A 25,227-nucleotide genomic window follows, 5' to 3' on the forward strand; every position below is an offset into this window, starting at 1 on the left:
ACAGGCTGCCCTTTGGTGAAATACCTTAAACCCCTTTATGTAGCACAAATAACGCAGCCTTCCAAAAAGTGCTCTACCCACTCACCAAAGAGTGAAGCAGCTTCTTCTACTGACCATAAAAGGCCATTTTCAAAGATGCTCTTGGTAAGTGTCTGTGGCTAACACTGCAGCGGGTTGTGAGGTCAGCTTTCCAGCCTTGTGGAAAGCCTGGTTATGGGATTTTCTTATCAGAGCAAGGGCTATAAAAAAATAAAAATAAAAAATAAAAAAACCCCACAAATTCTCTAACTTCTCCCTTTCTCTCTCACACAGGCACACAACTCTGAAAGAAGGAAGACGTGGCACTTTGTCTGCCACGTAAGAACGGGCAATACAGAGAGACCGCCCGAAAAGAAAAAAGCCTGTACAGTGAGAGCAAAAAAGTAAGCGTGAGATGCTGAGTTAGGGTCCAAAGGGGTCTATTTTTAGGTTCAGAAAAATCAGGTGTCTCTGACCAGTGGAAAAGAAAGAGGAACATGGGTAAAGTGACATGAACCAGCGCTGCTGCTTTCATTTTACGAAGTCCATGTGACTCAGAGCGCTGCGAGGGCTCAGGGCAGAACCAAAAAAAGGAAACAGATATAAAATGGCACTTATGCATCATACTGATGTAAAAGCTGCAGAGATAAATACTTACATTTCTAAAATATGTGAAATAAACATGGCTGACTCATAACTAATGTGGAGATAGAATAAGGAGGCGTGAAAAAGTCCACTGACGAGCACTTTCTTAATGGTGAAAGCAGCATTTCTAATTCACAGCTGACTGTGATCCTTCGTCGCTCGATTTACTTTCCCTCCCAGAAGCAGATCGTTCTGCCTAAGAGCTAAAAGGTTTCCCGGCACAGAGAGCATGTGCCAGACTGCCTTGATATCCCTTCATCTACAAGGTTGATGATTATGGCCAGGAAAAAAAATAAAACATGCCAGCCCTCTTAGAGGATGTGCATAAACTCGATTTATCTTCCAGGAAAAATAAAGCTCGAGAAAGGACACAGGAAGGTGGACGATTTCTATAAAAAGACTTCGGCTCTTCTTTGGAGTCTGCCCACACTGCGAGAAAAACTTGTGTCCAAATGAAGGAGGACATGGAGCAGACGCGTGCAAAGCGTACGCCTTTGTCTCATTTCCCAGACAACGCCACTGTAGGAGCATTAGCAATGATATGCCATTCATCAGCCGGCTCATCAGGGATGCGTGGGGACAGGTTGTACCCCTGTTGTCCCTGTCAACAGCTCAACACCAGCATTAGCATCACCTGTTTTGTTTAAGAGAGCTGAGGGTGGGAGAGCGAGATGGGGAAAAAAAAAAAAAAAAAAAAAAAAAAAGGGACAGAGTCTGCGGAGCTCGAAGTGCAGGGAAAACACAGTGTTCCCTTCAGTGCTTGGCCAGCACCCAGGTACATGATGGAAGCTCATCTGAAGTACTGTCATGATGCGTGATTGTCCGCTCAAGATGAATTAAAAGAAAAATTAGACCTTGAAATAACCAGCCAGCTGGCAATGTGTCCCTATGCTCCCATCAGAAATTGTAAGAGATGTTTGTTTTTTGTTTTTTTAGGAGTGCATCAAATCCCTGCAGGTTCCTGAATGATTGAAAGGGCACAGATGACAGCATTTAGTTTCTGGTTAGTGAAATTGACTGAATATCCTTCGGGATGCACTGCAAAATCTTTTGCACGACTTTAAAAAGGGACACACAAGCTATTATGAACATACGATTGGAAAATGATTGTATTTATCTCAAACGGTCGGTGAGGAAAATGGATGATGACAAACCCTCCAGTTTTACAGAAAAAAGTATAATAAGAGTATATGTGTAAGTAGTATATAAATAATTGCTGGATTCCTTTCTGTGATTAGTGACCTCATTTGTTGCCTGAATAAAAAATAAATAAAAAAGATTCTTCATTTAAAGCCTCTGGGGCACTTACCCACTGAAACCATGAGAGCTCTGCGTTAAGTCTGCATTGCTGCAGACGTGGCCTTAGGTAATTAAATATCCCTCAGTGCTGTGAGATTAAACATGGTTTTACAAATAAAAGCAGGGGGAAAAAAACAAAAGCGAAGATAAGTACAAAAGGGTAACCCAATACGACTGATACAGGAAATAATTTTACATGAAACCAGAAGAATGCAGAATGTGGTATTTTACACATCTTGTTTATTTATTCGTGAACAATTTCTTTTAAGTTTTGCTTATTTTTTTTTTATTTTTTTTTTGGGGGGGGGGGGGGCACAGATCCTACTCACACAACAAAGAGTAAAGTCGCTGGAATCACATTCCTCCTCATAACTTTACGCGCCCATGGGGCCTCTTGCACTCATTCACCCCCCAGGCAACGTCATTTAAGTGTGTGAGAGTTTAGTGCTTACACCATAAGAGTGGAGACTGCAGGGGGATAAAAATTGTTACAGCATAGTACTGGGATATTATATAAATAAAAGGTTAACCAAAATATTGATATTTTATTTTAAAAAAAATTTTTTTTAAAAACTCAAGAATACTACAAACAAGAAGGCTCATCTCATGCACCACCATCCTCAGATAACGTTAGCCTAACATTGAACACGCTTAGCTTGACAAAGATACATCCTAAGTGAGAGCTAGCTAATGGCTCAGTCACAGAAGTAAGTAGGACAGGAATTTCCTTGCACCTACCAAAAATAAATGCATAAATAAAAACTTTTGGTGAGTAAATATTTGCCCAGAGTTTGAGGGTGTTGCACACTCTCAACCACTTTTAATCGCAAACCGACAGGAGGCAGAAAGCCTGCCTCCTATCAGACCAGTTGCAGTGTCACTTAGACTGACTACAGTCACTCTTGCAGAGCTCGTCAAAGGCTGACAAATAGTTGCAATTTAACTTATAAAGACTGATTGCTATCAGCCTGAATGCGTCAATAAGCACAACTTGAGGGGACTCGACTGGCTGCCAGCTGGTCGTTTTCTGGTTGTATTCGTGCAGAACAGGAAGGCTGCCGAGCACATATTTAACAGTTAAATGTGAATATCTGTCTAAGTAGACAGCAACAGATGAGTACATTTCAACAATTTGTCAGATATTTGCTGTATTATCAGAACCAGATTGCAATTAATTGCCAATTTAAGACTGACATTAGACTGATGGCAGACTGTCTTATGGTAACATTTATGGCAGGTTTTAGCGACAGTGTGCTTAACAATCTCATTTTGTAGCAAAACAAAAACAAAAATTATTGGGTAAAACAGATTGACCAAGTTTAACTTTGTTTAACTTTGAGTATGTAATTTGCAGATGAAAAAAGCTGATAAATTGCAATATGTGTTACTGCATACTGCAAAATTTTATATTGCAATATTATTGTACTGTGAGCGCAGTATTGTGTAGTATCTGGCGATTCCCACTTCTACCAAACAGTGTGCATTAAAGTATTTTTTTTTTTTCCACTTCTTTTGCTAGGTGTGTCAAAAACATCACCCAATCACCTGCCATGTATATATAAACCCCACCATGCAAACAGTAGACCAGCTGCCATAGGCGCAATGCTTGAGTAACATAACAGCGTTCAGTGCACAACTAATTTAAGTCAGAGAGAAAAATGTAGGCAAGGAGTACCGATAACAGGTCACAACATATCGCACAACGCCAGAGCATGTCAACAAAGGGGTGCCGAAACTCCTTGAAAAGTTACTGTGGTGATTGCACTGTATTTAAGGTCAGTTTTGCAGTACTATACACGCAAATTTTTCTGACATTTTATTTGGCTATTTCCAAAAATACTCTTCAAACCGCGCGTTAATCAGTGCAGCAAATACACAGGAGTCAGTGGACTCCATCTACATCCGATCATGAATTTGTTTCAGTTAAGCGTCACCCAGACATCATATCAGTACAAAAACAATCACTGACATCATCATCATCCTTCATGAGTACTAAAATCACCACCCTTTCTTAAAACAAAAAACCCTCATCTTTAAAAGTCAAGTCCCCATTTAGTAAAATATATTTATTTGACAAACCCACCTAGAATAACAGCTGAGGGCTAGTTAGCTGCTAACCAAACAGTCATGTCCTCTCAGACAATAAAAAAAGACCACAGGATATTTTAAAGAGCTTCCTTGTTAAAGATCAGACACTTAACAGGACTTGTACTCAACTAATAAAATCCCCTCCTGTGCCGAATGTACAAATATAAAACGGTCTCTAACAATGGCCAAAGAAATTAAACTAAAGAGGCACGACTCTGTTCATGACAAACATCATGACAACCACCATAAGGGAAAAGACTTTAGAATATAGAGTCTGAGATTTAAAAAACAAAACAAAAAAAACACCAGTTTGTTGGGTGAACCGTGTTTAATGCTTTTATTATCTTTCTTTAATCTTATTTGACCAGATGAAATCCCACGTAACATGCCAAGCTGCAAAATAAATTGACTTTTCTAATGCTAACAGAAAGCTGGCCACTGCAACTACAATTCAGCAGTGAGCTCCAGAGAGAGTATATGCACTGAGTTTGACCATTTTAAATAGTGAATAAAATAAATGAGGAAGTCGGGGAAACCGCAAATCTACAGCTGCATCCTTTTAACCATTATATGAGATTATACTGCTAACTTGGCTTTGGTAAGAGTGGCAGTAATTGCATTATGAGGTGGGTGGCAGGTCTACATAAAAAGCAGAGACTTTACCTCTTCCTCTGCTTAAAAAAAGAAAAGAAAAAAAACAAACAAATTGGAGAACTGAAGAAACAGTCCGATATTACACAACAGCTCGGTTTTTGGGGATTTTTCTCTCTTTGAAAAACAAGTGGCAATGCAGCAAGTGGGTTAAGAAAACATCAGATTACACAAACCTGTAAAGTCAGTGCACGCATCTCCAGAGCAACATCTAAAGACGCACCGTTTGAATATTTAACCTTATTAGCCGCCGCTCGCATCGCTCCTTTTGCTGTACGAACCTGTCGTTTCTTTCCTCTTCCTGTGCCAGTGATCTCATCCGATAATCAGCTCAAACGGTACACACGTGGAACCAAAAGATGTGGTGAGCAGCAGCATACGTCATTCAAACTTACACTGGCAGGAAATGCATCTTTTCTTCCTCGCTCCACTAAATTCAGTTACTTAATGACTGTATGCTTGTTTGTCATCTTATTAACGGCGGGATTATTGACTTATGCTGCAGGACAAACTCCAGCAAACCGAGGGTTAATGTGGGAGCACGGGCGATTTGCCACATGGAAGAACACACGCACACACGCACAAAAAAACCAAATAGATACCACACCACTATGAATACTCAAACAAGGCTGGGGACACATGCTCGAAAGCTACAGGCTCCTCTATCAGGAATTTTCCACTCCACCGTCACTCAGATATACAGCATACATTTGCAGTGTTTCCTCCTGAGCATCAGGAGGTTGTCAAGCTGTATAATGTTAGTGGAGCAGTGCGTAATTTGAGCCTTGGAAAAGAGGCGGGAGCAAATATTGGCACGGATATGAATTTTTATCATTCTTCAATTAGCTCATCGCAGTACCCCCCCCCTAGAGCAGGGCGATATGGCCAAAAATATTTATCATGATATATATTTGAAAATTTGCGATAACGATATAACTGACGATATAATTGATGCGAGACAAAATACAACTCCACAACATTACTAGCGCAAAAAGACAACCTTCCATTTATTTTCACGTAAACAAGAAGCTGGTTTTTAGGTACATTAAAGCTTTATAAAAATGTAACAGTGCAAATGCAAATTCCTTGCTGAAAGTTTAACCCAAAGGCATTTCCAGTAGAAATGGGCTGACATATCCTGAGCATAACCATGTATAATATCCACTGAAGTTAAAAAGAGGTGCTTTGCAACATTAAACTGCAGTGTGCAGTACGCATTTTTCGGACCATAAGGTGCACGGGATTATAAGGCACATTAAGCGAAACAAAGCAGTCAGATAAATCAAATTTTATTAAACTCATTCTTCTTGCTTCCTCCACTTCTGTACCATTGATTCATTAATGTTGAATTCTCTGGCAGCTGAGCTATTCCCATGTTGTTGCAGTATATTAATGACTAACCTCGTATTGTGGATGGATTATCTCAGTTGTTCTCCTGACTGAAGTTTGGTCCGTTTACAGCATCCTGCCATGCGATTGCATTTGTCTCTAACCATGAAGAACCTTCACGTTAACTTTTATAAGTGGAAAAGTGTTAGTGTTCGTCCTCCAGCTTCACTGTTTATGTTATGCTAACATAGCTGTGTCGCTAGCGATCACGTAGCACATTATTATATACCAGCTAGCCCAACTTCAGTAACCCTACAAACGCCACTGCTGTTTAGTTTCCTGTCTTCATTTATGTTGGAAGTGATAGCAGAGCTGTACGTTTGAATTTTTTCAGAAATCTCTCAGTCAGAACATGCTATATCATGCTTAGGTAACTAGCGAAACTAGCGAGCTAACTTCCGCTAGCTTCCTGCTAACTTCTAACTCCGTTAAATGTAATAACTTTTGTTTTCATGGATGCCTGGAAGTTAAACTTTATAGTTACACCTGGTAAAGCAGCAATGCTGATCGTTTTATTAAAGATCAAAGAATTTAGACAGTTTTCAACTCTCAGTGATGCTGCAGTGTTGTTTGACCTGAAGTCAAATATACGGAGTTTGGGACCCAGATTACTCCCAGATTTAAGAGCATCTTAGTCCGACAAATACGACAATAACAACGGCCGCTTGCATGTTCTGCAAAAAAATGTGCTTTGTTGTGTATCTGACGGACAAACACCAAACCAGTTCCACATCACGGAAGTTGCACCATTTTTACAAACCAACAATCGGCCATGTGCGTATGAAAACAAAGGCACTGCGCATGCGCGTTTTACTCCCATTCTATCGCGATATTTCATTTTCCTATCGTTGCCTAACATTATACCGGTATTACCGTGAACGGTATAATATGGCCCAGCCCTACCCCCCCCCCCCCCCTTTTCCACCCCCCTCCTTTTCCACCCCCCTCCTTTAAAAGCAGCACCAGAACTGCTTTAATTCAACAACAAGTTGTGAACAAGCCACACAAGAAATCACAACTGTACAGACAACGGGCTGATTCACAATCACCTCCACTCTTTCTCCTTCGGTGCCTCTGTTTGTGTGATGTGTTATATTTAAGAGAGGCACCTGAGAGTAAAAGAGCTATCAGGTTTCAGAAGCCTGTCAACCGCTCTCTCATAGTCTCTCTGTCTCTGTGAACGCTCAGAAACACATCAGTAATTGTGCTTCTCGTCTAAAAAAGAAATGGATTAAAACCTAAAAATAATATCTGCAGGTCTGTGTACAAAACAAGCTTCACAAAACAAACAACCCCCCCCCCAATAATTATATAACAGTAATAACTTTTACATATTCACTGGGCTACAGCTGCATATGAATTTGTCATCCAGGAGCTGCAACTCTGGGTTTTCAGCAAATAACTCATACAATATTTATACTTAATTAATATTTAAAGTCCGTTAAATGACTTTGTTACTTCAAATGTTTGTGAAATGAGATTCTGGAGGTGCTTTTCTGCGGGAAGGGAAACGTCAATTCTCAGTGTTAAATGTGCTCATAACAACTGAAGCAAATTTAAATATTAAAAAAAAAAGAAAAAAAAAAGCATGCGCTAGAGTCCACTAGCGATCACATCACAATGGAACAACAGAAGCCAACGCCCATCTATGAACATGGCTTTCATTTTTGACGTCAGCTACACACACACGTACGGTTTTGTGACTACTGCTTACACATTTCTGAAGCTACAGTGGTGACGCAAATGTGTAAACACCACCCAGAGTCCACTGTTTGAGCTACGTTACACATCTGTATGTAAACATTTGTGACTGTGTTTTTTTCATACATCCACACAGACTTAGAGAGCCAGTTTCCCAAAGATGGATTAAGCCTAGGCTGACATTATAAGCACATTTCAAAGTGAATATATCTAGAAAAAGCAGCTTAATCCTTTTCAAGTAAACCTGCCCAGGTACTCTAAATTACCTTTTTTTGGTACATTTTCCAAAATAGATGTCTCAGAAGCCCATTTTGCAGGAGTTAACCAGTTTGCCTTTTTCAAAAGAGGTAAACATGGCACCAAACTACCAGTACAGTCATTAACATGTTACTTGGTCTCAGTGTCAACACTCACAGATGTACATATATACTCCCAGCACACATCTATGTAGACAGGTTAGGACTAATGAGAATTTGTGAGCTCCTGTGAGCTGTCTCAAAGACATTTTTAGTCTTGTCTCTACCTTTCAGCATGTCTGCAATGCTGCAGAACCTGCTTGAGGGAACTACCCACAATTCACAGTGTACTAGTTACAGGAATGTGGAAGAAGACAGGAATCAGTCAAGACAAAAGATGCATCCAGCATGAAGTCTGTGCAGGTCTTTGCTCTTATAAAAGGCAGAGATGGTTTTTTGCCAGGATGAAATGGGATTTTTTTTTTCTTTAAAAAACACAAAAACAAAATAACCCAAAAAACAAAAACACAGTATTGTGCACTTCTTCCGCTGAGCACGAGTCCCCATGCAGTCTTGTACTCGTACTCTTGTACTTGTATTTTTAATGAGCAAACAGGTTATGCAAACAAACAGAGAGCTCGGTTAAATCAAGCTGGCCACTGGAATATGAAAACCATCAGTACTTCAGCGAGCTGCAGAATCAAACACTGTTGATACACAGACTCATTGTAGCAGAATATCACAGTTATCTTTGGTGACTACAAGGTGAATATATAAAAAGACAAAATATTGTCTAAACCTCATGTCACCATACAATTACACTTCCGAATCATCAGCACGCCCTTGACCACATACCACATGTGCATGTTTGTGAGCGAATGTCTGTCGGGGAAGAGGGAAGGAAGTCAATAATTTCTTTTTTATAAAAAATAAAAAATAAATGGTTTCTTAAGATGCTGTTACCTTCACCGCATCTTAAAAGGTCATAATCATATCTTAAAGTTCACATTTAACTTGTGAAGAGAGTGACGTGCAGTTGCATGAGCGAGATTTGATTTCTCGGCCGTAAATGATGCTTGTGTTGTAATCGAGGGACTGTGCGTCAGACACGTCGCTTTTAATCATTAGAAAAGTACTTCAGTGACTGACAAGCGGGCCTCATGACACTAATGAATGGCAGCTGTAACAATCCGCATCAAAAGATGCAACGCTAGTTTCAGATTAACAAACAGATGTTGGTCTAAAAAGTTTCAACCACAAGGGACCTAGATGAGAATTACGTGCCAAAACCCACAGAATGCCTGTAATCTTTGTCAGCTACACCTGCAGTGGACGTACCGCTCAGATTTCTGCTGCTTTCATTGTACTTGAATGAGACACCCAAAAATGAGACAGCCAAAAAAAGGTTTAAGATTACAGAGCAGCTTGTGCCGAGCATGTTACACAAATTTTGGGGCTTGAAGGAGCGGGATGCAGGTTTTAACATGTCAAGGAAAAAACAAAAGCAAAAAAGCTTCCACCCTGTTTCAGAGCACACTGGTTGAGAAACAAGCCATCATAGTGGGTGTCTCCTGAATGTCTTGCTTTGCTGAAACACCCCAAGTGCAGGCCTGACCTTGCCCCTGCCATTAGCAGAGATGCATTGGAAATAAAATCCTCAAACCTTAAAGACATGGTGCAATGTTGGGAGTAAAACAGGGGTTCACAGTGAAAGTGGCTCCTGCCCCTCACAGCACAGCCATCATCTGGACAACAGACGCCACAGCCTCCAAAGTCAGCTCTGCCTCCATGACTCACCCAGGCCCAGCTGAGTCAAGTGACTCTTGATGCTGAGACTCATAAAGTCATACTGAAACAAAAATATGCCTGGGTATGCACTAAAAAAAACAAACAAAAAAAAAAAAAAAAAAAAAAAAAAAAAACCACACAACCTCCTTGTAGCATGTAGGCTTTTAGATAAGCAAATAAGTCTGGCATTCTCCTTCATTTTGCTGTTAATTTGCTTAGTGGGAGGTAATAATAATAATCATCATCATCATCATCATCAAACATGCTCTAATGTGCAGCAGGATGTTACATAAATCCTTCCACCTGGCTGGCTGTCACTGAAAATTGTCTCAGAAAAATAAGTGTGCATCTTAAGAGGCAAATTAATGTATGCATGTTACCAAAATACACGCAGTGTGTGTGACAGGATCTTCACAGCCGACAGTCGGTACAGACAGGGGCACATTTCATCAGCTTTAACTGTGTGCAGCAGAAAAACATGGTGCTCCTCTCCAGAGCCCCGAACAGGGATGCAAACTTAATCTAAACATGCTGGGTGTAGGAGCACCTTGTAAAATAAGACGTGCTTAACGTGACGTTGCATCTCCGGGAGAAGATTATCAAATCTGAACTGGAGTAAACCCACCGTTAGTTAGTTACCTAGCAACATGGCAGCACGGTAATGACAAATTGATGGCTCTCAGCGGCTCATCACATACCTGAACCTGATGCACAGCAGCGATGCACCTTTGGCAGGTCCTCCCCCCCCCTCTCCCCAACACCTTCCAGCAATGCAAAGTTTATCAGCCTTTTCCCAGGAGAGGGGGGGATGAGGAAGGGTTTGGCGGGTAGCTACTTTCTCCAGCAACGCGGGGTTTCCTTCAGCACTTGACGAGATCTGGAAACGATGCCATAACCGACAGAGACGTATCGAAAGTCGGACACTAATTTCCTTTACGTCGCTGTCTTGTGTGGCCCTTCAGCAGAGGAGGAAGGGGGCGCGGGTACGACACGTAAAGATGACACGCAGAGAAGCATCATCAGCCCCCCGAGCGTGTTACAGGAGATCAGTCAGTGTTTACTAAATCTGTCCACATCGCTGCGCCGGAGAAGCACACGCTGGATTTCCTCAATCGACTAAAAAAAACATACATAAAAAAATAAAAAACGGCTAAGGTAGCTATGATAACGTTAAAATGTCCTTGAATATCCGAGCTGCCCTCCCAGGAGTTGGCGGCTGGGCTCGTCCGGTGCTGAGGAGGATAAATCGCCTGCGAGGTGAGGTGAGCTCAGCGGGTGCTGCCTCCGTCCAGAGAACCGGGAAGAAGAAGAGCTCTCGCCATCGTAAGTTATCATTCCTCAAGTCTGAGCCGCGGCGAGACTTCAGTCCCTTCAAGCACGACATAAACTGCTGCCAAGTACAACACAAAGCTCGGCGAGCTTCCCCGCACCACTTTCGAAATAAAAGCCGGCCTGGCTGCGTATTCGGTTTCTTGAAAATTGCGACAGCAGAGCTAAGTTATGTAAAGCCTTTCGTTTGCTAAGCGACAATTTCATGACATATATCCAAATACTCACCGGGTTTCAGCTGTCCCCACACCCCCGTGGCTCAGCCTCGCACCAATTCAGGTCTTAACCGGCGTGTTATTCGGAGGAAACCAATAATGAACGGGACCACTAACGCCATTGTGTCAGCTATTTGAAGGTTTCGTCTCGGGACTTCCGGTGTTTGTCTTTCCATCCTTTAGCTTGACTACAGGCGGAGCGGGGTTTGTGAGGTAACGCGCCATCTGCTGGCCGCAGCGCACACGCTCGAAACTGGTCAAACCGGTGGTTACGTATTTCCGCAGACATAAGCGGTAAAGGATGTGAAGTTACAAAGGTTAATGCCCTCACGGTGAAACATACTGATACCCACTGACTCACACATTTCTGATACACTTACTCTGCTCTGTTTGTATTCTACAAAAACTGGAATCATGAATTAACGAGTTGAAATGACATATTTAAAATAATCTCTTTTTATTTTTAAAAAGCTCTGTTATAAAACTGGTGGCATTCCAAGCAGGTGACTGATTAGATTTAACAGTTTTTTAGATTTTGTTCCCTTGAACCACCCTTATATATATTTTAGAAGGAAAAATGAGGAATAGATGCAGTGATTTACTGATACACACAAATATACATGGAATTGCAGTACATAAGGGATAAAGAGAGATTTCACTCCATAAGACCTGTTGCCACTCATTTTCAGTCCAGTTCTTGCGTAATAAGTCATTACACAAAGACTATTTCGTGTGAAGCTTCAGTGAAAGGTAAATGGATCAACTGAAGGGTCAGATAGATCTCTCGGCTCTCAGGTCTTTGCTCCTGTTTTTTAAGGACATGACTTTCTGCACCACTGTAGATATTTCTGCAGTATAATTGTCCTCCAATTGTTCAGTTTCCTCAAATTTTTTAAGGGCACACTGCACACCATGCTGAGATGTGGCAGTTGTTTTAGATTATAGATCCAAGTTTATACAGATGAGATATTTTTGCAACAGGTTGCTTGTAACAAAGGGCTTAAAGATACAATTTAAAACAGATTCTTTTCGAGGTTGTTTGTTATGTGTAAACACAACGCTGGTTTATTCCTTAAATTAGATGCAGCAAATGTCCAAAGAAAAACGATAGAGTAATAGATGTTCGAAATTCAATGTCCCCACACTTAGTTTATAAAAGAAATGCCATCACAGGTCATTGGAGACATTGTCTTTTCCCTGTGACCCACATAAGTTTCCTGCTTTACTAATTATAGTCATTGTTAAGGGACAAACAGGAAGCATTACATCACAGTCCATTTAACAATCCATTTGGAAAATTGGTTGAAACTGTTTTGCAGTCTTTTTTTTACTATTTATTGACATTTATTATGTCTTTGTGTTATTACTACAGAAATGACAACCTAATGAATCTCTTTCACAAGTTTTGCCTGGACACTGAGAAGTGAAAGACATAACAACGTGGAAATTTTTAAATGAAGTATATATGTATTGTGTAAAACCAGGAAATCATATCAAAAAGTTACTTTGCATGGTTGTGAACCTATTGACAATCACATCACAATAAAAGCTTTTATTATAGTTCCTGCTGGAACTACAGCAGTATAACATTTTTGACATAACAAACATATACGTGAGCTGTGTAAGCATTTACAGTTGGCACAGCTGCTAAAAAAGCAAAATTATGCAGTCTGTTGTGGAAAAACTAAACACGCCTACTGATTCAGCAGTTTGGAGAACCACCTTTAGCAGCAATAACTTGAAGTACTCATTTTCTGTGTCACTTTATTAGCCTCTCACAATGTTGTGGAGGAATTTCAGGCCACACTTTTTTTACAATGTTGCTTTACCTGCTCCTTAATCTCACTACAGAGCACAGTGTCGTTCATTGAGGAAGGTGACACTCATTTATATACATAGCTCTCTTAAAGTCCCAACACAGCATTTAAATCAGATTCTGGGCTGGTCTTTAACTTTTGTTCTTTAACTATTCTTTGGTAGATTTCCTCTGCTTTGGGTCATTGTCCTGTTACATGACCCAATTTTGGTCAAACTTTGGCTGTCACCTTATGCAATAGTCTTTATATATGCTTGTATTTTCTTTTATTTCACTGCTTTTCTGTTTCGTAGCACTTTTTGGGTTCCAGCTTGGATGTATGCATATTACCCTACCTTGTCCCCCCCCCCCCCCCCTTTCTTTTCTTTGTGTTTTTCCCCCCATCATATTCAATCAAATCAGCAAAGTTTGTGACTTTTTGGTGAGGGGTAAGGCATGATAAATCTAACCTTCTTTGGACTATAGAAAACAAAATAAAACAAAAGCCCTAACCTTTTTATACATTGAAGTAAAAGTCAGATTTTAGAAAAGTGTATGCCCTGCAGAACCAATCAGAATGTGGGACAGGAGGACAAAGGATAAAAATGCTGTCCAGTCCTGCGTAAAGTGGGACATCCAATCACCCTTGTCCTGCACCACCCTCACACTTGTCTCTCACTCATGACAGTACCAGTTTCTCTCCTGGCGCCCTTTCATGTCCCTTCTCTATATCCAGAGACACAGTCCAACTCCTTCTGACCTTCTCTGAACTTCTCCATCAACACTATCACAGCTTAAAGTTGAAAAGTAATAATGATAATAATTAGAAAAATAGAGTAATCGCTTATTCAAGTACACCAGTGTGGCTAAGTGATACGTGGTGGCGCTGTAGAGTCAGCATACCCACTATTCAATCCGCGAAGAAAAACACAACGACGGACGTAAAGAAGACAAACCGGAACATAAACAAAGGCTCAGCGTGACTCTGAAAGAGTGAGCCTGTGACACCTGTTGTTTTTTTTTTCTGGATTAGAGAAATGAAAACTGTCTCTCTGTTAGGGTCTGGTGTGTTGTGATGTGATGTCCGTGTTTGTACCGATCACCAGCTTTGTGCGCATGCGGCTCACATGGATAGGCTCTCTGCTGCTTAGACCCCCTCCCACTGGACTCAGGTGTGTGTTGGCAGCCGGTAAAAAGGACCTGATAGACCTTCCTGTCCTGGTCGAGGATGAGCTCGAAGAGCAGTTTGTGAGAGGATCTGGACCTGGAGGACAGGCGACCAACAAAACCAGCAACTGCGTGGTGCTAAAGCACATCCCCACTGGGATCGTGGTGAAGGTGCTTTTTGTTCACCAATAGTTAATCGTGTAATGGTGTCCAGTACATCTGGAATACCTTTGATATTGTTTGTTGTCTTTTAATCTCCTCTCTAGTGCCACCAGACCAGATCTGTGGACATAAATCGAAAACGTGCCCGAGAGATTATGAGGGAGAAACTCGACGTTGCGTACAAAGGAGAGCTCAGTGAAGTTGTGATGAAGAAGAAGGAGTCTGTGCTCAGGAAGCAAGAAAAGAGGAGGAAGGCCAACGAGAACCTGGAGAGAAAGAGACTGTTGAAAGAAGCGCTGGCTGCAGACTCCAAGCCCGGAAATGACACTGTATGAGTGGTGTGTGTGTGTGTGTGTGTGTGTGTGTGTGTGTGTGTGTGTGTGTGTGTGTGTGTGTGTGTGTGTGGTCGGTGAGGTCAGAGATACTTGAATGATCCTGCACGTTGTGTCTGTAAAGCCTCAGTCTGAAGAAGTGCTGTCAGCTCTAATAACAAGATTTTATTTGTTTAGCTTCAGACAGGCACAGTATCAGTGTGTCACATAAGGATTAAAATAAAGTTATGTGTGATTGGTTGTTTATTCGTGTGAGTCTAAACTTGAGTTAAATAGGGGGGTCTGCTTCGTTTACCTTTAGATTCAAGTAGGATGGCAAAAATTTTGGAAGCCATGGAGCATTCAGCATATTTGAATTTCACAAGAAAAAGCTTAAAAAGAGACGAGTTGATCTGTGGATGTCTTCATGTTGAAACCTAAAGGTGTCACCAGAACACAGTAATATATAAGTGGACCTATTGCAAATGAACATAAAAAACGTTTGCTTCTATTTATACTGATTATAGGATGCTGAAAAATTGCATTGAAATGAATTACAGTTGCTGGACACTTTAAGTACCTTGCTGCTACCCAGTTAGATCCCTTTTCCCCTCCAGAGCTACCTAAATTCTTTTCACATAGATTCAAGATGGTGTCAGAAACATTCCTCTTTGGTCCATACCGGCATAATAGCATTGCACAGATTTGTAGGCTGAATATCCATGATATAAATGTCCTGTTCAATCGCATCCCAAAGGGGCTCTATTGAATTGAGATCTGGTGACTGTGGAGGCAATTTGAGTACTCAAGCAGTTTAAGATGCTTTTGGCTTTATGACATGGTGTGTTATCCATCAGAAAATGGGTGCTCTGTGGTCATAAAGGGATGATCAGCAGCAATACTCAGTTGGTACCAAGGGGCATAAAGTATGCCAAGGAAATACCATAACAAGTGGTTATTGGAGTTACTGTTACCTTCCTATCAGCTCAAAGCAGTCTGGGCTCCCCTGACTTCTATAATCAAGAAGGCATTTTAACCCAGAGAACTGCTGCTCACTGGATATCTTTACTCATTCAGACCACTATCTGAAAACACTAAAGATGGTTGTGTGGGAAAATCCCAGCGGATCAGCAGTTTTTTGTTTTTTTATACAATACTCAGACCATTACGTCTGCATAATTTTTAACAGTACCTCTTACATCCTTTTGCCACTAGATGTCAGTAAAAATCTCTTTCTCTACATTAATAGGATGTTTTATTTAGAAAGTTTTATTTAAAAAGCAAATGTGGGTCTGTGCTCAATTCTAGCCATATCTAAGTAAAAATCATGATCTCTAGCTGTAAGTTATTGTCTTTTATTCTTATCTTTGCGATGTTATATTCCGTTAATATTACTTTTATAAGCTCTTTACAGGTAAACAGGCAAAACAGATTGTTTTGTGTTGCTATTAAAATAATTATCATTAACTGTTATTTAATGCCACTGAGAAAAACTTTTGCAAAGAGACCGATAACACGCAGAGCCGTCAGCTGGGGCCAATCAGAGAGCTGTTTTCAAACCCAAGCCCCTCCCGTCTGTACTTAAGAGCCAATGAGAAGCGGAGTAGTATTTTTAAATCCTCCACGCTCTCTCCGGAGTGATGCGGTCTGATATTTGTCGTTGCAGTGAACTGAGTACAGTAAGGGACCAGAAGACACAGGACTGCATTTAACAGCTCCCACGTCCTCTGTGGATTTTTATTTGTGTACTGACATGGCAAAAGGTAACTGAGACGTGTTGCTGTTTGTGTAGTAGCTGACTGCTAAATGCTAGTTAGCGCAAAAAAAGGGACTAGGTTTGTTAAAATACACGTGGCTGTTTACAAATAAAACTCAGCGGTAGTGTTTTTTTTGTCGTATATGTCAATGAATTGTTAGATAGAAGAGCTCAAATTTATTCATGTCTATGTTTATGCAGGGAAGAAAAATGTGCTGAGAGTCGACAAAAAGCCAGAGAACCCTGCTGAAGATACAGTAACCTCACTGACGGAGACAAAGGAAAACAAGCCAGCAAATAACAAGGTAACAAGGCTCTCCTCAGCTTATGCATCTCCAAAGCAGGAAGCTCACATTTTCTGGTAAACCAATTAGTGTTACTCTTGCAAGGGGTAAATCCTCCGCTTCATGCTGTGAACTAGGGGTTTCAAAAATAAGGGCCCGGAGACCAGAAGCTGCCCGGCAGATATTCCAGTACGGCCCAACTGGACAGGTTGAAAGAAGACCTACATTTTGGACTTTTAACTTTAATGTTATAGGTTTTACAGCTTTAGCTTTACTGATAAACACCTCCCTTCTGAGTATTCATGCTACACCAAAGTAACTAGGTTGATAGTTACAAAATATCTAATCAAAGTGGGCTTAATCTAGCTAGTGGATGTAAAATAAGTATGAGATTCCCTCTAGGTCCTTCATGTCCTTACTCAGAGTCCGGCCACAGTGGACACCTGGTTTCAGTACAGCTATTTGTATGTTATAACTTACTCCTTCTCTGTGTCTGAGTGAATGACCAACAGTAGTACAAGGATTCACTGACCATGTTAATGAATTCTTGTGAGAGAAACTCCGCTTGACACACAAGTAGAGAGGGAGAAAAACTTGAACATTTAATTTGAGCAATTTGAAATTTAGGCCTGTGGCTTGCAAATGGCAGAAAAATATTAATGCCTCATCTTTTTTACAGTTTGCGCACTGTATGGGTCAGGAATGTATGCTCCTAATTTACTTTAGATTGCTGCATCCACATTCCTGTACTTGATTTAAACTGGATATTTGAATCGGTTAAATTGTGAGCAGATTTTCCTGCAAGTCCTGTCAGAAAATCTCAGTTTAGTGTTCCCTTTTTATATATGTTATAAAGTATTGAATGAGTGAGAAACAGCTGATTATGGACAGAGTCTTTGTTAGAGTTGCCAGACCAAGCCGTGCAGTTTTTGCAATTTGTTCATGGTTTGTTTTTTTTTGGACTCGGCTGGATTAAAGCGATGGATAAAATCTGTTTTCTGTTCTCAAAGGTGCTGGAAAGCACAGTGCTAAGTGTGCAACATGTCTCTAGATTTAGACAAGTTCCTGAACAGTGATGAAATGCTACACTTTGTTTATTGCATCAGATCACTCTCATACAGCTTTCTCTTTATGACCCATGTTTATAATGATTTTTGTAGGGTTGTAAAGGTAACGTGCAGACAGTTCTCCCAAGTCTACGGACTCCAAGCAAGCCCAGGTCCCCTCTGAGTGACAGTTCAAGCACGCTCATTCAGGAAGGAAATGATTCGGATTCAACTAAACCAGATATGCCAAAACTGAAAAAAGGTAAATTCTTAAATTAAGCACTTACTCTGTTATTTCACTGTTGTCCTTTTAGTTGCTGTTTCATCAGCATTCATGTGAGCTACACAACTTTCCAGGCTACTAGTAGTAGTAGCGCTCACTGACCTGTTCTTCTTAAATATTTGTGGTGTTTTTGTTTCTTCTGTGTTTAAGGCTCATCCAATAAAATGAAAGCTGAGGTATCCAAAGTCCAGAAGGCTGAAATGGCTTGTCATAGTGATGAAACAAGAGAAAAGGCCTCTGAGCAACCTGAGCAACCAAGCTCCACCTCGCATACTGACGTCAGGTCTGCAACAGATGGCAGTGTCCCAAAATCCAAGTCTCGGGGCAGAAATGGACACAAGCTGGGAGCAAAAAAGTGGGTACATGTCACCAACGTGCCAGTCTCATTAAAAACACAGAGGGGGTGGGCACGGACTCTTTCACACTCACTTGCACAAGCATAATGACTTATTACTCTGATGTCTCTTGTTTTCAGGATGGAGAGTAAAGCTCTTCAAAACAGAAAGGTCACTGACTACTTTCCCATCAGGCGCAGTAACAGAAAAACAAATGCAGAGTTAAAGGTCTGTATTGACTAATACTTTTCCAGATTTCTGAAAGGACTTCAAAATTTTTTGGTTGGGTTTTTCTTTTTTTTTTTTTCTTTTTGAAAGCCACTAAATGCTGATCTATGACTCATTAAAGCATAGAGGCACCTAACTCGAGGGATGAACCATGAGTTGTGTCTACACAGTTGGCAAAGAAACAGTTAAATAACACAATTTATTAGTTTCTTTTAGTTTATTAGTTTCTTTCACTGAAGCCTCATTGGAAATGGTCTCTGTGGAGTGGCTGTCGAGCCATTCTTAAGGGAGGGGGCAAAACTATTAAAACAAAAATGTATATAAAGTTGTCTTGATGTTCTCTTTAATAAAAAAAAAAAACTAAACTAAATGATCTAATCACTGTTAACAGAGTGAACAACACAAGCACCTCGATGACCTGATAAAGAATGACATTGAAGAAGGAATGGAGGTAATGTTTACATTTGTGCCACTACAAAACTCTGCATGCAGACATGATCCCTGAATGCTGGTTAAGCAACATTTGCTAATCCAGTGTACATTTTCACTGTGAACAGGTCAAAAACATAGACGGCAAGGGGAGAGGGGTATTTGCTGTGAGTGGTTTCAAAAGGGGAGATTTTGTCGTGGAGTATCACGGAGACCTGCTGGACCTGGCTGAAGCTAAAATCAGAGAGGCCCAGTACGCTGAGGATCCTCAAACAGGCTGTTACATGTACTACTTCCAGTATCAATCCAAAACTTACTGGTAAGTCCAAATGGCATTGCTCTGCAAGAGGTCTCACACCCGTGCACACAAACCTTCAAAGTATGTGAGATTAATCTTTAATCATCAGTTTATTCAGTGTTGGCGTCTCACCATAGACCTGTATATATTCACCCTATGACTTTTTTTTTTTTTTTTTTTTTTCCCCTCCAAATACTTTCTGTGTCATTTTTGTCTCCCTGGAAATCGAAATTCTAGTTGTACATAGGTTTGGTTTTGTTTTGTTTTTTTAGAATCATAAAAGCATGTGTTCTTTAGGATGAGTAATTATTTCTTTAATACAAAAAGCACTGTTATAAAACTTTATTCTAGCTGACATTTTATTATGCGAAAGACATCTCCTAGAATTAAAAACAAAAGTTTAATAGCTGTGATTTTAGTATGGACACCTGTCTTGTGTTGTGACAGTCATGTCTGTGTATCACAGTGTTGATGCCACAAAGGAAACGAGTCGGCTTGGTAGGCTGATCAACCACTGTAAAACTGGAAACTGCCAGACGAGGCTTCACCCCATCGATGGAACGCCTCACCTGATCTTGGTCGCCTCCAGAGACATCAATGCAGGCGAGGAGCTGCTTTACGATTATGGCGATCGGAGTAAAGCCTCAATCCTTGCTCACCCATGGCTCAAACACTGAGACCTTGACTTTTTTTTTTTTTTTTCCGTTAATATATGAATTTGTCCCGTCTGCTGTCCAGTTTCTTTATGGAAAAAGATGTGATACTTGAAATGTTTTATTTTGTATAGATGCTCAAACTTCAGCTGGTGAAGTATATTTTTTATCAGGATTTTATATCTTTATGAAATGTAGCAGTCATTTTCTTTGAGAAGCAGGTTTGCACTGTGAACGGGGTTTCCTTTAGTAATTGTCATTCTAGCTTTTGTAAATTATTACATGTGCTGTAAATTGAGGAATAAAGCGGTCTTCATTCCTGCCGTGACATGATTGGTGGTGCATTCGATAACTAAATAAGGGACACATCTACTATCCTCCAGGTGGGACAAGACCATATCGTGCATCGGGGGTTTCAAACATAAGGCCAGGAGCCTGAATTGGCCTGGCGAAGACTCCAATGTGACCCATGGGATGGCTTTTTCAAACATTGTGAATTGTTTTTTCTTTTTCTTTTTTTTTTTAAACTATATTTTCACAGGTTTTACAGCCTGGGCCATTCACAGCACACCAAAGAAATTATAGATTTTTATTTTTATTTATTTATTTTTATAAACTCATTTACTTCTTTCAATTTAAGCCCAAAGAGTCATGTTGGCAGATTTCTTTCACTTACTACAGCAGTGTTTCTTCTCCATGAGACCTTCTGTTGAAATTGCAAAGTGACGGTACATTATGAATTGTTCTGTTATAGCCCAGCCACTACTGTGATTACAGTGATGATATTTAACATTTAGAGCCACTTAATTATGGGCTGGTTCCCATATGCAACACATGTCATTCTTGCTTCATTCATACAATGAACACATTGGAGAACAACTCCGCTGAGTCCAGTCTCTAGCCATGCAGTCTAAAGTGCCATTGGTGACCTGTTCCACCTCCTGCGCTACTGTCACCTCAAAATTAAACTCACAACATGATGCAGTGTGGTGCATTTTTATATAAAATCTTAAATGGTAAAAGGCTAAAAGTGTAATTACTGTCATCTTTTATAACTTAAAACAACATGAATACAAATAACTCTATTTCACCTAATACCTGTATAATAAACACTACATCTGTGCCTCTTCCCTCCTTTTTAATCGCCTAATTCCTACATTTATTTTAGCAATTGAAACATCCGTCAACATAGCGTACTGAAATTGATGTCCAGGTCAGAGGCAGGAGGACGTAGGAGAGGAGGGCACAAAGAAATAAAAGCCCATGTAGAGGGGCTTGTATCCAGCAATGGTCTCCAGCAGATACTGAACTCTAAATACTATGTTGCATGGTCCCTCCATGTTATATGTCCACAAATTCTTTAGTGCAGTTAGGAGATAAAAGCAAAATTTGCTACAAAATTTCTTTAAAACGTACCTGACGAGGCTTTAAGAGTGAAAGTAGGAATATTTCCACACATGCAGCTAGCACTTGAGATTGGGTTAAACAAGTGTGTAGTGTTAAAGCCATTTATCAGTGAGGCTAATTGGGGGGGGGAAAAGGGTTCATTTGTTAGAGAGCAAAAAAATGGGACCCTGCAGCAATGAAAAAGGTCATGTGGTTCGAAGGGTGCAGATTTACTCCGTTCCAGAGTGATGGGCATCTTAGGATAAGAAGAGAGGGGATGATGTGATGTAGCAGTCAAGCCTACAGTACGAGCCTGTGGGAGCAGTGTTACGATGTGGTGGTTGGTGACTAATCTAAATATAGTGACCAGGTTTTTCCATCATTGCATGAACTGAACTGTCAACAAAGCTAAAGACAGTTCAGTGAAATATGAGAGTGGGTTACCTTTTTGTCCCGCCTACCCTTCTTCACACAAAACAGAAGTCAACGAGAGGACTTCAGCAAGAACAAAGCCTTGTAATCTGCTGATTAAAGCCTGTAAATCTATGCTGTAATTTGTGTATTAGCAATATTTTTGGCATCTGGCTAAAATATGATAAAACAAAAGCTTTTTAAATATTCAACTTGAGACAAAACACAAGTACAATCAAATTTATTATTAGATTTTGATTGGGTATTTCACCTTCATTAACAAGATAGAGATGAGTGATGGGAATGTGCCTACATAAAGACCTTATCGTGGCTCATTAAAAAACAAGAAAAAAAAAAAAAGCTGATGTTCAAGTTTATAAATAATTATAAACTTGAACATCTAACATGATCATCACTTGTTAAATAATACTTTCCAGTTTCCTTTCCATATCTTATTTTTACAGAATTAAAAGATGTCTACTCTAAAAACATCTTAGGTTAAAAATTAGTACAAAATATAATGCTTATTAAAACTGACAAATACTTCTTAAAAAGTACAAAAGGAGTTTAATTGTGCCGACAAATCCTGTTTGTCTCCTACATGGTCAGTTCTCCGTGAAAGCTTTTCTTCTCATTTTCGCCTGAATGAAAACCTACAAACAGAAAGGTCAGAGTTAGCTGAAGGAGCGCTGGTGAACATGGAGCACGCAAACAACGCTGCATCACGGGAGGCTGTGATTACTGACGGAAGCATTTTGGCAGAGGCGTACTCTCTCTCTGCGTCTCGTTCACTGCTCAGACAAACATCCTGAGCGTCAGCATGAATTCACCCAGTCACAAGTATATCATTAGGAGACAGGAGACGGGCTGTGAGAACAATCTCCCTGCTAGCTTATTACAGCATCATGTGGTTGCTGCTCAGAATTCTTCTGAATCCTTTCCATTTGAGGTGCACGGCTTAAAACAAGGCCTACTTTTACTTCCTTTTTTCCGCTTTCTTTATATTATTTTTAGTCATCTGTAAATACTTTTGTTGGTAAACCGAGCCAGCTTGTTACTCACAGTTTGCCTATGGTCGTCTTCTCTTCTTTCGTGTCGTTTATCATGGCTGGTCTGTGCTCTGTAGCTGCAGGTGTCTCCACCTGCCATGGTGGAGATGGAGACACCTCCACCATGGCTGGTTCAGCTTGTGGCAGGATCCCACTGCAGGAGAACGGGGATATTTATGATCACTAAGAGTATTTTATAAGACAGGCTAATATTTCATTTTATGAGACATGATCGATCTTGCTGCTTTAAAATGACAACAAATTAAAAAAAACATGATGTGATTGACAATGAAATGTGAGGCTTCTATAATATGCATATATCCTTTTGCATTCATTGGCTAGTTGTGGTTCTTATATTTGTGCACTCAGTGTTATAATTACATAGTCACATTCACTCATTGGCACTTTATTAGGTACACCTGTTCAACTGCTTTTTAACAAAAATATCTAATCAGCCAATCACATGGCAGCAGCACAATAGATTCATGCACGTAGACCTGGTCAAGAGGAGGTGCTGAACTTTAAACCAAACATCAGAATAGAAATGAAAGGTGGTTTAAGTGACTTTGAAAGTAACATGGGGGTCAAACTAGACATGCTAGTCTGAGTATGTCATAAACTGCTGATCTGCTGGGATTTTCCCACGTGACCATCTCTATGGTTTACAGAGGCTAGCCTTATAAAGACCAGCTCAGATCAGAAACTGAGGCTCAAATTCACACGGTCGCACCAAAATTAGACAATAGAAGATTAAAAAAAATGGTGCCTGGTCTGAGGAATCTCGAGTTCTACTGCAATGGCAGGGTCAGAATTTGCCATAAAACAAGATGAAAACACAGCTCAATTCGCCTTGTTTGAATGGTTCAGGCATGTGGTGGTGGTCATGGTATACTGATGCAGAGGATATTTTCTTGACACACTTTGGGCTTCTTTGTACCAACTGAGCATCGTAAAAACCATCTACCTGATCTTTATAACTACTGTGTACTCATCCTCAGATGGCCGCTTCCATAACAGGCCGTGTCACAAAGCTCAGAGCATGACAGTGAGTTCAGCTCAAATGGCAACCACAGTCACCAAATCTAACAGCCTCTAACAGCCCACAAGTCTGCAGCAATGGTGTGATGCTGTCATGTCAACATCAAAATCTGAGGAATGTTTCCAGCTCCTTGCTGAATCTGTGCCACAATGAATTAAAGGTTTGAAGGCAAAAGGTGGTCCAACCTACTAGCAAGTTGTACCTAATAGAGTGGCTGATCATTTTATGCATTTCCCCATGGACTCAGTGTAATTCTAGTTGAAACTGATATGAGATTCAAGCCAGTCTGACATAGCATTATACAGCAGCCCATCAATAAATCCTCTTACAAGCGCACAGTCTTCAGGTGTATTGACACTGAGCAGGTGCATTAGCTACATGTTTCTGATATAAATAAAGATTTATCATTATTTTATGTACTCTTAGAAGCCAGAGTGAACTTTACATTTCACACCGGTTACCTCTTGTACAGCTGAAGCTCCTCCTGGGCCACCATGAGCTGAGCCTTCAGCTGGTTCCTCTCTTGCAGCACCTCCTTCAGCTCCTGCATAGTGAATCGGGGTCTGTTAGGGTCTGTCAGGTCCACCACCAGCTGGTTCGGTCCCGAAGTCTGCTGTGATTAAAAAAACAAAAAGCCATATTTAAAGGTCTACTTCTATCTGGCAAGAGCCTGAACTATAGAGCGTCAAACTCACCGCGCCAGGCCTGGAGGAGCCCTCCTTGATGATCCTATCCAGTTCGCTCTTGAGGTTGTCCCGCTCCATTTTCAGCTCCTCCAGAGACAAGTTGTACTTGTTGACCAAAGTCTCAAACATTTCCAACACACGGACTATCCTAAACTGTAGGTCTGACACTTCTTCGCCAGTGCTGCTGATTTTTAACAGATCTCTTCCGATTACGTACGAGATATCATACACATCTTCCACAGTGAGCTCGAAAGCGTCCTTCTCGAAAGCCCGAGCTGGTGACGATTCCTCACCAAACTCCATGACTCAGCGGGACGGCCGAAATAAACTCGACTTTTTTTCCCCCGGATGCCACTCATAAGTCCTTAAACCTCACTCTTTCTCGACTTCGGCTCGTACAGAGCGAAGGTGGCTAACTTTGGAGAAGCAGCACTTCCCCCATCACTCACGCACCAATGGCGTGACTCGTCGGACAGCAGAGGAGGGCAAAGTATCCTAGCGACAGGTGAGTACAAAGATCGTGTACAAGTCAAGAGCGCTCACTCGGCTC

The 25,227-nt window shown here is 40.7% G+C and overlaps 4 protein-coding genes across 11 annotated transcripts in view; 2 read left to right on the forward strand and 2 right to left on the reverse strand.

The window, feature by feature from the left end:
* LOC146657479 (membrane-associated phosphatidylinositol transfer protein 2-like) overlaps window positions 1-11,642 on the reverse strand; it is a 42,441-nt gene extending 30,799 nt beyond the window's left edge. Inside the window, exon 1 of one of the 7 annotated variants that reach the window (XM_085425584.1) lies at window positions 11,373-11,642. The gene's annotated coding sequence lies outside the window, so the exon portion shown is untranslated. Of the gene's footprint in view, window positions 1-4,877; window positions 5,431-10,513; window positions 11,326-11,372 lie in introns of those variants that run through there. The other 6 variants (XM_085425590.1, XM_085425583.1, XM_085425587.1 and 3 more) reach the window with 6 other exon arrangements.
* A 2,437-nt stretch (window positions 11,643-14,079) lies between these two features.
* mtrfr (mitochondrial translation release factor in rescue) lies at window positions 14,080-15,061 on the forward strand. The gene is made up of 2 exons (XM_085425596.1): window positions 14,080-14,492; window positions 14,588-15,061. The coding sequence occupies exons 1-2, from the start codon at window positions 14,235-14,237 to the stop codon at window positions 14,816-14,818; spliced, it is 489 nt and encodes a 162-aa protein (XP_085281722.1). The 5' UTR covers window positions 14,080-14,234; the 3' UTR covers window positions 14,819-15,061.
* Window positions 15,062-16,400: 1,339 nt separating this feature from the next.
* On the forward strand, window positions 16,401-22,303 carry kmt5ab (lysine methyltransferase 5Ab). The gene is made up of 8 exons (XM_085425593.1): window positions 16,401-16,557; window positions 16,752-16,855; window positions 17,995-18,142; window positions 18,314-18,518; window positions 18,639-18,726; window positions 19,118-19,177; window positions 19,284-19,474; window positions 19,920-22,303. The coding sequence occupies exons 1-8, from the start codon at window positions 16,548-16,550 to the stop codon at window positions 20,128-20,130; spliced, it is 1,017 nt and encodes a 338-aa protein (XP_085281719.1). The 5' UTR covers window positions 16,401-16,547; the 3' UTR covers window positions 20,131-22,303.
* On the reverse strand, window positions 22,129-25,135 carry rilpl2 (Rab interacting lysosomal protein-like 2). 2 transcript variants are annotated; one of them, XM_085425595.1, is made up of 4 exons: window positions 24,687-25,135; window positions 24,453-24,601; window positions 22,966-23,106; window positions 22,129-22,556 (listed from the first exon to the last, which is right to left on the reverse strand). In XM_085425595.1, exons 1-4 carry the CDS (start codon window positions 24,978-24,980, stop codon window positions 22,535-22,537), a joined length of 606 nt encoding a protein of 201 aa, XP_085281721.1. In that variant the 5' UTR covers window positions 24,981-25,135; the 3' UTR covers window positions 22,129-22,534. The 2 variants fall into 2 exon arrangements, with proteins under 2 accessions (XP_085281721.1, XP_085281720.1); XM_085425594.1 differs by having other exon boundaries at window positions 24,453-24,604; window positions 24,687-25,134.
* Window positions 25,136-25,227: the final 92 nt, after the last annotated feature.

Source organism: Rhamphochromis longiceps, linkage group LG12 (genome assembly GCF_057381845.1).
Source record: "Rhamphochromis longiceps isolate RC_006_pf linkage group LG12, R_longiceps_female_GT1.1, whole genome shotgun sequence".
NCBI classification, from domain to species: Eukaryota; Metazoa; Chordata; class Actinopteri; order Cichliformes; family Cichlidae; genus Rhamphochromis; species Rhamphochromis longiceps.